The following is a 13,464-nucleotide window of genomic DNA, read 5'->3' on the forward strand; positions in this document are numbered from 1 at the left end:
TTATCCAACTGCTGGGACGGATTTCCCTTTATCTGACGTCAAGAAGAAATATAAAGAAAACCTTCGGCATTGTTAAAACATTTCGGATTGTACTAAAAGAAGAAATAGGAAGCTAACAAAACTGTTTAAAGTTCATGAACCATCGCAAACATTACCAGTAAAAACGCTTGTAAATAGTTATTTAGAAAAGAGGTTAGAATAACGTGTTGGATTTAACATCTAACATAAACATTATTTTGCTTGAATTCAGCACAAAATTCTGAGTAAAATGACATATGGCACGTGTCAAAAAACCGTTGAGTTTTCACAAATTTTAAAAATGCTGCGGGAAGTTCGTCAAAAGTGAAGGTTCCGACGGTTTCAAACCGCCATACTTTACATGAAGATAGTTTTTAACAAATGTCAACTAAATATCATGTACGATAGAAACGGTTATGTAAAGTTTACATTTTGTAAGTTTTTCTGATTCAAACAAGTCTTGTATTTTTTCAGAACAAGTCTTGTATTTTTTTTCAGAACAAGTCTTGTATTTTTTCAAGACAAATCTTGTCCTGATTCAAAGACAAGTCTTGCACTTTTTAGTCAGTTTTTCTTGTAAAGTTCTCAAATTTGAGAACAATTGTCCTGATTCAAGACAACGATAGCTCTTGGTATTTTCAGAACAATTCTTGTAATTTTTTCAAGGACCAAATTTGTCTGAATTCAGAACAGTCTTGTATTTTTCAAAAAAGTCTTGTATTTTCAAGACATTTGTCTGATTCAGAACAAGTCTTTGCATTTTTTCAGGAAATCCTATCGTCTAACTTTACAAATGTCTTTTTCAACATGATTGCATTTTGGTCGGGAAACAAACTTTCTCCATTTTTGTCACTTTTTTCTATCGTCGTGTTTTGTCACTTTTCCTCAGGGGTGTGGTCAGAAAATATCAAAATCGTTTATAGGCCTCGTATTCTCCTTCAATTCTTGACGGCTTACATGTATTGAACCACCATTCAATTCAGAATTATGTGCTGAATCTTATGACCTTCATTTGTTCGTGACTTTTTCACCATATGTAACCTGAATTTTTAACATTTCTTTAACACAGAAAAAATAAAGTTAGTTTTATTTTTTATTTATTTTTTTTATTTGTATGTAAGGACAGATATGTCAACAACAGAGAACACAACAACTGCTAGTTCATGAAGCCATAAATGAAGAATTTACGAGTGGGTTCAGTTTAACAAACAACTCCGTCTCATTCGTTTCGGTCAAAGACGATATGTACCAAATGCAAAGTATTTTGACAGCATTTTTGCTCCAGACACTAAACACGCAGACGAACGATGGTTCAAAAACCAAAGCACACAAGAAACTTTTGAGTGAAATTTCTCTAGACCGACTTTTTTCGGTCTTGCATAAAACACATGAAAATCGTAAAAATTTGCCAATAAATTTAAGAGGTTATTATGGTCATAGACTTTTAGTAAATGCAGTTGCAATGTGGGCTTCTCCTCGTTATGCATTGCATGTTTACAGACTTCTTGAACGAAATTCATAGACAGGAAAACGTGAAGAGATGGAAAAGAAACTTCAAGCAAAAGATGAAGTCATTGAATCCAAAGACAAAGCATACAAGAAAAGAATACCAACCGTTCGTTACCAAAAAAAGGAAAGAGTTATAATTATGATATATACTGAAGAGTTGGAGAAAGAAGAAGACAGAGATATGGGTTATGTTGCATTTAGTCAGAAGAACAAACAAAAGCTTTTATGACCTTGCTAAGATTTACAAATCTGACAGAAACTGGTCTTCTATCGTGAAAAACTTACCGATTTCAATGAACCGAATGAGCAAATAAAGGAAATTGTCAAAAATTACTCTTCCTCAAACACCCACTATGAATCCAAAGGTTGCACAATACTTACATTCAAAGAAGACTTAACATTACTGAAGGAAAAAATAACAGAATATTTCGATAACTCAAAGAGGAAGAATAAAAAAAAATCTAAGCTAATTTTATTTTTTTTATAAAATTTTATTTCTCATATGAAAGAACATGAATTTGAATATTCGGAAACTCATGACAGAAGAAAGAACGAAACAAAACATGTAAAAGATTATGCAAAATTTCTGAAGACATACAAAAGCATTTAACAATATCTAAATGCCTTCTAAAGATTATGCAAAATTTCTGAAGGTATATAAAGCTTATGAAAAAGCGTATGAAAAGTTTATACATTGGGAATTGTTGTAAAATATCGATATGAAGACTAACCAAAATATATTTTGCTTAAATGAGTCAGGGTCAATTTCTTCAACCATTTTCACTTCCTTCGTCAATGTCAATAGAAGCTTCTTCAACTTTGGTAGAAACTTTTGTATAACATCTTTGTTCGTTATTGTTTTTCAGAGATGAAGAATATATTTCACATTTGTTTCACGCCTTCTTATATCTTTCTGTTCGAAGATTCATAGCAATATGAAGAAGTCAATGTTTGGAGTTCTTTATAATAGTATAATGAGTATCTTTGACATTCACGAAGAAACCTTTTGTTTTCAAAACTATGCTAACTCTTGTGAAGTATAACGTTTGCGGGTCAATGACAATAGCTAATGGTCTGACATACTGACCAAACTTAGATTCTTTCACAAACTTCTTGTTAAAAGATAACATTGACGTTTGAAGCATTATTGAACTCTTACTTGATGACAGTAGCGAGAGGCATTGTATGAAAAGAACTTGCAATCTTGCATGTGTTTCATTAAATAAAAATATTAAATTATTTTGAAAAATAACTTAAAAAAAATCTAATCTAATTTTTCACAAAAATATTTTTATATCCGATAGAAAAGAATGACAGGATAAAATTAAACTTTTTACATAGCGCCAGAACCCTTCTTGCCCACATCTTTTTAAGCCACAATATATTGTCAGTAGAATCTAAATAGAAAAGCGAAATTCTAAAAATAGAACAGAAAGCCGAATTCTAAAAACGAAGAAACATATAGAGACCCTAGATAACGAAAACTGGATATCACTCTTCTGGTTAGATTGTCCCTATGAAAATGTATGAAAAAAAGGCCTTTTATATGAAGAATATAGGAAAATTAATTGTCATGAAAAAACAATCATAAGACCAAAGCCTCTAGGAAGGAAAAAATTATTGCTGGTATAAAAACACTCTTTCGAAGTGTTTCGGAATGGAAATAATAGAAAAGAATAAAAATTTTTTCTAAGTTTATTTTTTCAAAAAATTTTTTTTATTTTCCTACTTAAAAGATGTAATCGGAAAGTCTGTTAAGTTAGAACATCGGGAAATAAAACAACTTCTTACAGAAGCTATATAGATGTTGCAAAAGGCATTACCAGAACAAACACAAGCACCGCTGAATTCCTTCAAGTGAACTTATGATGGTGAAAAAACTTATGATAAGAATTTCATGAGTTCATAAAGCTCGCAACGCGCGAGGACGAAGTCCATTGCAAGCATTTCCTTTAAAATTGACGTGCTATTGACCTTAAAAATTTTTTTTAATTCAATTAGGGGGGACGTTCACTTAACCTCATTGAAGTAAGAAGAAATGTTTGAATAATAATAATTGCAAACGTTGGTCATTGACTTTCGTGAAAGCTTTTCCATGACGTTCGTCAAAGAAAGATGTTTGACATAACAAATGCAAACGTTGGTGAAAACAAGAAGAGCTTGTACCACATGAAGTAAGAGAGAAATGTTTGACATAACAAATGCACAAACGTTGGTGAAACACAAAAAGAGAGATGACACACTGAAACAACAGAGAAGAGGAGATGTTTTAAAAGTGCTATTAGAAAAGTTCGCAAAGCTAATAAATGTCATTCGTTCCATTGAGACAAACCAAAAGAAGGTGAAGGATGGTTAAAAGAAAGATGAAGAAGAAAATAGGAAAGAGAATGTGAAGTCAGGCAATAGACTCATTGACTTTAACATCGAAGCTTTAGATGAACCAAACAGAGACTACTTACACAACATTTCGGTAAGGTTTTCATGAGGGACTCTTGAAGAAAATTAAAATAAACTCCAACAGAGATGGATGTATGTTATAAAACTTGGTGGAAAGTAGAATGTTCTACGTTAAACTTCAATAATATTGGAACATTACTACATTAGCTCTTGAAGGAGAACTTTATATCAGAATAGAAGCAAATGCTGCAGGTATTGTTGAATGCACTTATGACTTCTTCTTGACAACATAAAGAATTTACCGAAATAAAGATGTGATGATTTAAACAGAATTATTGGAAGCTTAACAATATGTCAGATGTAAAGAAAGGCAAACCAAAAGAGACCATATAGAGATGAAAGCACACTGAACAATGGACCAGAAAGCCATTTTTGGAAGTCTTAAGCAAACAGGAAACCCAGCACTTATAGGAAAGCTTTTGGAAAGATAATGGTGAAAAGAGTTTTTATAAGAAGAGAAGCGGTTCAGTTCTGGAAGTATCTTTGCACAATTACCTATAAATCTTTGAACGCTTAACCAAAATCTTTCAATGAACTGAACAAAAGAACTGCAACACTTATGACAGAAGATAACTGCTTTCGTTTTATGCTTGCATTCAGGCTGGAGTAAATGAAGGAAAAACTATTGAAACACACATGAGAGAGTCATTCGTGGTTAGAGGGACTTTCCTCAAAGTTAAGTACAAGAATTTCTGACGCACACAGGTATAGATTGTTATGTTACCATTGGTTACTTCAATGACTCAAGACATAATGTGAAATAAAAGAGATCATTACCAAAAGAATGTGAAACTGTTTCGAAACTATTGACTGACTTCTTGTTTTGAAAGACCACTACATTGCTTAAATGAAAAGACTTCCAAATGACAACATTATTTCATTTTCGAAAACTATATAGAAATCTGAAAAGGGAGTTGTGGTGGAAATGAAACATTGAAAAAACAGAGATGGAATAATATATGACAAAGGAGAGAAGATAAATATGTATGCTTGATAGAACTACACACCGCTTTGGATGTTATGAAGAAAACATTGTGGGAGTGCAAATATTTTGAAAAACCTATTTTCTTATGGAGAACTTTTCACATATACGACTTGACTTATATAAACAGAACTTGCCCATTTAAAGATTTGACTGATGCTCCAAAGTATTGTGTACAACTGAAGAAGAAAACAGAGTCAAAAGAAGTAAATAAAGCTAAATGGTAAGTTCATACCTGAGCACGTTTTCTTTGCTGACTTTGAGATGTAGTACGGATGGCTTTCATAAAGCTTTAACAAATCTGTTATTTGACAGTGAAGATGGTTCAGTAGTGAAAGTATTTGGGGTCAAAACTGTGCAACAGAATTTTGGAAAGACTTCCTGACAAGGAGTTTAATATATTTCCAATAACCTAGTTATGACATAACTTCATCTTTAAGGACACATGACAGAAGTGAAAGGAACTCCCATCATTAAAGGTTCACGAACAATGCAAATAACTGGTTTATATAAAGAAGGGCAATTATTATAAAAGACTCTTACAGTGTATAAATAAGGAAGCTTAAACTATTTCCTGCTATGTTTAACTACAAACAGGACGAAAGAAGTATTTCCATATAAACTACTACAGCAGTGTTTTGTTAGCAAATGACAACAGAACTGGTTGTCATTTCTGAAGCATGTAAGTTTATCCATGATGCAGATACATTTATGAAGAACATAGATTCATCAAAGGTTGCAGAATAGATGAAAAACCACTTCGACTTAAAAATATAGCACCAGTTTTACTTGCAAACAAGATGTAAGAATTTTAAAAGAAGGTTTTGTAAAGTTCCGCAATGACTTATTGAAAGAGGTTTGATTTAAACGTTTTATGACTACGTTAGTATTTGTTCTATTGCTAACAAATTGTTTGAGAAACAGAGTATACTTCCCGAATGGAAATCCTTTATGACCGCTCAAATAAAGCAAGAGAATTTATTTCGAGATGCATTCAAGGTGGAAGATGTATGTTGTCAGATAACATGAAACAAAAGAGCAAAAAGAAAACTCATTGCTGACTTGCCACTGTTTTCATTATATCCTTTCAGCTATAAGCAAGACTTTATACTTTAGAAGGTATTCCAAAGTATTGAAGGAAGAAATGTTAAGCACAGAGTATCTCATGAGACATTTATTCGATACGCGACAAAAGGAACCCATTGGTGAAAAGTTTATGTCTGGCTTCTTTGTTCTCATTAAGTAACAGAGATTGGTATACCCAGACACTTTCATTTTAATAGTTTGCGACCCTGAACTAAATCAGAACTTAAACGTTCCAAGGAAAGTTCAAACACTTGCTGTCTCATGTATGTTGACCATATAACAATTACAAGACTCATAAAATATCAAGGTGTCAAATGTGAAGTGTTGCAAGGATACTATTACGATGGAAACAGAGATATGAGAATAAGAGATGAAGTAAAGAAGTTGTTTGGAGTTAAGGTTAAAGTATAAAAGAAAGAAGAAAAACCCCTTACAAAGAAATTATAAAACTCATTCTGAACAGCATTTATGGCAAAACTATTCTATTCCTATTGAGTCAAAAATAACCATAGTAGATGACAAAAGATGCTATAAGATATGCTATAAGAAAATTACAACCATATAGTGAAGTTCGAAGGTTTGGATGGTTCAGATAAAAACTATTTTCAAGCTAACGAAAAGGCATGGCAGGGACACTTTAACTTCTGTCCACTTGGTGTTAATATTCTGTCTATGTCAAAAACGTATTATTGAATGAAGTATTTCTGTACTGCAGAGGACATGGGACTTCAAATCTTTTACCAGGATACCGACAGTATGCACTTTATTACATGAAGACATCCAAAAAGCTTGCAGCAGAGTTTTAGAAGAGATATGGTCGCGAAACTATTTAGGAAAGAACCTTGGTCAATTTCATAGCGACTTTGCAGAAATAACACCTGAAAAAACAAAGTTTAGCTTATGAAAAAAGTATTTTTTCTGTGGAAAGTAATGAATCCTACATCAGACCTTACTCACTAACGATTTAAATGAAGTTTGCATTTTCAACTGCAGAATTGAAACGGCGTGAAGCAATTGTTATTTTTAAACCGCTAATGAAATGTTTCCTGAAAGCTATACAATTGCTATTACATCATGAAAATAAAACATTCAACCATACCTGTTGGAACATATGAAACAAAGACTCTTGAAGTTCAGTTTAATATGAAAAACTTTACAAAGTCACTTTCATGATGGGTCAAGGAGATTTGCATTCGGACTTATGTAAGTTTCATGTTCAACCTTGCTTTGTGCTGAAAAAGTTCAACGTTTCAATAAAACGGACTAAAAACAAAGCTTTATTTTCGTAAGTTGGAAGTTCGTTGGCTCGCGCGCTCTATTTTGTAAATAGTCATTTTGCGTCGTTGCCGCTAGGCCTTCTTGTGCAGAGTCATTCGTGATAAAAATAAAGGCTAGCGTAGATTTTTACAAAACTCGATGGTAGAGTTTATAGAGTTGGCTTCAATGTAGAGGGACAGGTCCTTCATTCTGTAGGCAAGAAACACTGGACATTTAATGGTCATTGAAGTGGAGACCATGTCTTATCCAAAACTCACGATTAAGCCAGTTTAATTTATATTATTTAGGTAGAATGGTGAAGTTCTCTGTCATTGGGGACAATGAAAATCATTTCAACGAGCCTTTGGGCTATATTAGAGTAAAGTATTGGCTTTGCTTTATCTATCCCAAATGCCAGGTGTTACAACTCTTTGAAAAAATTCATTTTTCCTGGAAGCATTGCATCATAATTGAAAAACATTCTTAAAATCATCAACTTGGTTCGGAGATTTGGAAATCTTTATTACGTTAATGGATTTCTTTCTTTTTAGCGGACTTCATTGAATGGTGAGAAATACCAATGAATTGACAAGGTCATTAGTTGTCCATCTTCCATTTCATTAAAAATCATAATGAAGAGCTCTATAAGTTTGTGGCTGACTACTTCTTCCTTCAAGTTGTGCAAGAAAACTCACGTAAAGGTGTAAATGTTTTACTTCAATTGTTGAACTTTTTCTCGAAACATCTCATTAAATGAATTCATACATTGTTTGCAATGTTGTATCGTCTTGTAAAAGTATTTGTATATGTGGAAGTTTTTGGGCACTTAAAGGACTTTCGTCATTTTCTATCTCGGACTTAAGTATATAAAGTCAACCTTTCTGAAAGCAACGTTGTTATTATACATAGATAGTTATCTCAATGTACTTCTCTTCAATTTTGTTCACAATCCAGTTCTGTTGAAACCTTAAACGTTACTTCTGTTCCCCTTTATTTTGACGTCAGGGTTTTCTATGGAAACGCAAACAGTTAAAGGTATTGGTTTCGTCTATACATTTAAAGTTGATAAAATAAACCATATTACTCTTCGTTGCTTTGTTCAGCTTCCTTTGCTTTTTGTTCTTCTTGCTAGCTTTTTCTCGCTTTCAAGAGCAAACGTGGGTTCTTTGTCTTTCCAGCAGCTAATTGCAGGCTAGTGTTTTTCACTAAGTTTTTCTCTTTGGTTTCTCTCTGCTTTTGTTTTTTGTCAACACTTTTCAAAGGAAATGTCATATGGTATGCTCCCAGAAGAAGTTGTACTCTCTATGACTCATTCTTGGTATCTTGAACTCTTTCTTGCTACTGAACTTCAATGTTCCCTCAGAAGAGAGTTCGACATCTATGTTGTCAATAGTTTCTTCATTTATGAGAGTATCTATGACTCCAGCAATTTTATCTATTCTGTACTCGGCTCTGTTAGGAAATGTTACAAACTTCTTTTGTCATCTATTTCAAACTCCATGAAATCTGTTTCATCTGTTATGACAAAAGTTGCGATAGTATTGAAGTCAACAACTCTGAAAGCAAGCGCTTCATTCTGAAGACCTAAGTTTGTTTGTAGCTTTACTGTCCCGTATTCGTTTGGGTCTGTACTTTGCAAATAGAACAACATTTTATTCTCATTAAAATATGACTATTGCTGCATATGCGTATGAAACAAATGAAGCAAGAAGAGCACATGAACTAGTAAACGAAAACTCAACTTTAACCATTGAAGGCAATGATTTAGTCATTGACGATGGAAAAACTAAAAAAGTCATTGATTTCGATACTTTTAACACTTATGACCCATTCATTACAACAAGCAAGGTTCCCATCATAAATGATGGAACGGTGCAATATATAAATTCTACAGTAGATGCCTCATTAGTGAAAGTATTAAATGTTCTCATTGAATTGTTAAAGAGCTTTCGATTTGACGACAACATTAAATGCCTAAAGAATTTAGTCATGAATGAGAAACAAATTCTCGGCGTTGCTGGTAGCAGTAATGATGTACACCTTATGACATTAGAATATTATAACGAACATAAAGATGAACTGAAAGGAGAGAAGGGTGACACCGGACCTCAAGGACCACAAGGAATACAAGGAATACAAGGAATACAAGGAATACAAGGACCTCAAGGCGAAAACGGTTTGGATGGAAAGGATGGAAAGGATGGAAAAACTGCTAAATCATGGATATGGGACCTTATAAATACTGGTTTAACAGCTGCTTCATATGGAGTTCTTCAATACCAAATCGGAAAGATATGGGCGGTACTTGGTGAAGAAGTTTTAAATGACGTTAAAAATGCTTTGAACTTCATTTCAAATGGTTCGGATACTATTAAAACTTTATCTGGTTGGATGCAAGAAACAAGGAGTCAAATAGATACTGTAAGACGTATAGCAAACAATGCACGTACGGGATTGGATACTTTACGACAAGCACAAAATACACTAAAGGAAGCAAATGATATTCTTGGCTCAGTATCAGACATGCATGAAGATTGGCTTAAAGGTATTGACAAATCTTTAAAAAATCACAGTCAGTCTATTGCTGACTACAAGAAAAGTATAGATTTTTTACATAGTGCTATGGACGTACATGATGGAAGCATAAGGAACTTACTTAATGCTAACAATAACTTACCAGGAACTATTAAAGCATTTATAAAGTCCTTTGTAAAACCCGGTGCTCTAACATTTAGGTCTTTGAGAGCAAGAGCATTGAAGTCAAGAGATGCAGAAACTCCAACAGAACCTACAGAAGGAACTGAAACAACAGAAACTCCAAAAGAACCACCAAAACCAACAGCTAATGAAATATTGTTCGAATATTTTCCAAGGTACTCTGTTCTCATTGCATACATTCAAGAAATACTTAAGAAAGCAGACTTGACTTTAGGAGATGATGAAAGTTCTGTATATCTTTCGTTCCAGTTTCAAATAGCAGAACTTTTGAGACAGATATGCTTAATGTATGACAACATCTCTGATTTCACAAGATATGATGACGACCATGACCCCGAACATGGTGAAGAAGAAGTTTTACAAACATCCATTAAGACAGGAAAGGTTTTAACTCAAAGTCTCATTATTGACACCAAAGATGGCGAAGTGGACGTTCTTCAAGAGCTGAAGAAAAATACTTCTTCGGGAGGTGGTGGTAGGCATGAACTTGAAATAAATGAGATAGAAGAGAAATTAGCCGAAAAAGCAGATAAAGAACATAAACACAATATCTCCGATATAAATGAACTTCAAGCTACATTAAATAGTAAAGCGGACAAAAATGAACTTGACGCAATGAACAAAGTTTTGAAATCTCATAAACACAACATCTCCGATATAAATGAACTTCAAGCTACATTAAATAGTAAAGCGGACAAGAACCATGTTCATTATATAACTTCAGACGAACAGATTATAACGGACTACCATGGATATTTAACACGAAGTGATGAAGCGAAGACAAAAAATGTTAATGAAAGAAGATATAAATACATTCGTGCTAAAGGTTATGACATAAGCTGTACTGTACAGTATGATGTAGCTAAAGCACCAGAAGCATTTGGTTATACCGGTGAAATTTATGCCTCTACTTTCAATGTTAACGGTGTATTAGTTGAACCAAGATTTATGTTAAGAGTTAAGGCAAAAATAACGTTTGAAGATGCTATTAAAAGTAAAGCTGACAAAGTTGAACTCGAAGCAACGAACAAAGTTTTGAAATCTCATAAACACAACATCTCCGATATAAATGAACTTCAAGCTACATTAGACAGTAAAGCTGACAAGAACCATACACATAAATCCTTCACTACTGTTAGAGCAGACGACATAATATTGAACTTTGACCTTGGTTCAAGTGCACCATTAGAAAATCCAAGTACAAGCGTAAAAGATACTCTTAACAGTTTAGATAAGAGTTGCAGGAACATTGAAAGTCATGCCAGAAACTTTGAAGCATATGAACTACCAACAATGTTAGATAAGAAAGCAGACAAAACTTATGTAGATGAAGAACTAACAAAGAAATTTTCGAAACCAGATACAATGACATTTACAACAGAAATTATAAATGGTGAACCAGCAACTCCATTTGAATTTGTTAGAGGTCTTCAACCAGATACTTTTGAATTTTTCTTGGATAATTCTATTGAACTAACATTACATTATAAAAGTGGAACAAATGCAACATTTCATCCGGGAGATACATTCCAAATGGTATTTAATGACATAAGTTCTTTAGAATATGTTTATAGAGTTATGAGCATATATGATTTAATATATCCTATAGGAGCTGTTTATACGTCTATGAATCCAATAAATCCAAACACTTTATTTGGTGGTAGATGGTATGAAATAGTTGACAGTTTTCCATTCTACACTAATACTCAGTCAATGAAGATGGGAGGTTCAAAGAAAATAGGTATTGAAAACCTTCCTTCACATATGCATAGGTTCAGTGGAAGAACATCTGTGGAAGGAAACCATTCACATTCAATAACAAAAAGAGGTTATACAAATCTTGCAGCGGGTTCGGATAGACAGGGAATGCATAGATATGATATCACAACTGACCCCAAAGATGTTAGCACAGGTATTTTCTGTGGAACTGCAGGAAATCATACACATGTTGTAGCTGGTATTACAGACCCAGCAGGTAATGGAAAAGATTATATGCCTCCTTATATAACAATGCACGCTTGGATACGAGTTGGTTAAAATCTTTAACTTTACATAAATGAGCTTGAAAGAAGTATTCGAACAACATCCATGGAGGTCATTTAAGAAATTCAATGAAGCTGCAAAGAGTTGGGGATTTACTAACAGAGCTGAAGTGAAAAGGTTCTTTGACAAAAATGTTGTACATCAAACAAAAATAAACCCTTACGACTACTTTTTACCAATTTACTCCAACACTCCTGACGCATACCAATTTGACACTCTCATTCAAAGCAGAAAAGGAGGACATAAACCATTCCTCATCTTCATAAATGTTAACACTCGTAAAGCATATGCATATCCAATGAAAAATAAAGGAACTCGTGAAGTGTTAAGAGTTTTACAAAAGTTTGTAGCAGAACATAACCCAAGTACTTTAACATCAGACCAAGACAGTGCATACCTCAGCAATGAAATCACAGAATTTCTCATTAAGCATAACATAACTCACTACACTACTGAAGACCATAACCATAACATACTCGGCATCATAAACCGCTTCATAAGAACGCTCAGAGATTTAAATCAAGAGCGAGACTTTACCGAAGAAACAATGAAACATTTTCTCGAAGTATATAATTCCTCAACACATTCTACAACAGGACATACACCAAATTCAATGACACAACAACAAGAAGAAAAGTATATACAAAAGAAACGAAGCCAAACACAAAATATCAGAAATTCAACACAATTTACCCTCATTCCTGGTACAAAAGTTCGTGTAGTTCTTGACGACAAACCGTTGACAAAGAAACGTTTAAGGTTAAGTAGAAACTATTATATCGTAGACTCTACACAAGGTAATGGATATCTTATAAAAGCTGCTGACGACTCCATAGCATTTTACCCTCGACATAAGTTAGTTGAAAGTAGTAATGGCAAACTTGCTGAAACCATTGACGAAGCAAAGCGAGGAGTGGTTATTGAAATACTTGGCTACAACATAAACGATGACACTTATAAAGTAAGATATGAAGGAGGTGTTGAAGATGTTATACCATCTAAGAACTTGAGAGAGTCAAAGCCAACACATCTGGGACCATTAGAGCGGGAGTACTGGAAAGACAAAAATATGCCAGAAAGAATAAGAAAATTCTTCTAACTTTTTCATTAGATGTAAATCAGACATGAATGAGAACAGTCATGATATCATTAATGGTACCATTTATTTACACCAAAAAATAATGTTTATGTTAGAATGTTAGATCTAACACGTTTTCTAACCACTTTTCTAACATGGTCTAAAACTCTCGAAAATCATGAATTTTTGACATTTCCTTATGAAAGAAAAATAACGCTAATTTTTTTCTAAGAAAAATTTTTATCTTGTATGTAAAGATATGATTTCAACAATCGGCACAACAACAATTCAAACTACAGCACCAAACTCGTTAGTC

At 33.4% G+C, this 13,464-nt stretch overlaps 3 protein-coding genes across 3 annotated transcripts, besides 1 other annotated feature; all 3 read left to right on the plus strand.

Moving 5' to 3' along the window:
• Positions 1-13,464: part of a mobile genetic element that runs on past both edges of the window.
• TVAGG3_0152800 (organellar and viral DNA polymerase type B) lies at positions 8,978-9,196 on the plus strand (the record flags this gene model as incomplete). The annotated part of the gene is made up of 1 exon (XM_051224725.1): positions 8,978-9,196. A coding segment is annotated over one exon (219 nt), but the record flags the coding sequence as incomplete, so codon positions are not given.
• TVAGG3_0152810 (organellar and viral DNA polymerase type B) lies at positions 9,299-10,084 on the plus strand (the record flags this gene model as incomplete). The annotated part of the gene is made up of 1 exon (XM_051224726.1): positions 9,299-10,084. A coding segment is annotated over one exon (786 nt), but the record flags the coding sequence as incomplete, so codon positions are not given.
• TVAGG3_0152820 (integrase core domain containing protein family) lies at positions 12,369-13,169 on the plus strand (the record flags this gene model as incomplete). The annotated part of the gene is made up of 1 exon (XM_051224727.1): positions 12,369-13,169. One exon carries the CDS (start codon positions 12,369-12,371, stop codon positions 13,167-13,169), a length of 801 nt encoding a protein of 266 aa, XP_051109713.1.

The sequence above is a fragment of the Trichomonas vaginalis genome, chromosome IV (assembly GCF_026262505.1).
Source record: "Trichomonas vaginalis G3 chromosome IV, whole genome shotgun sequence".
In the NCBI taxonomy this organism is placed as follows: Eukaryota; Parabasalia; order Trichomonadida; family Trichomonadidae; genus Trichomonas; species Trichomonas vaginalis.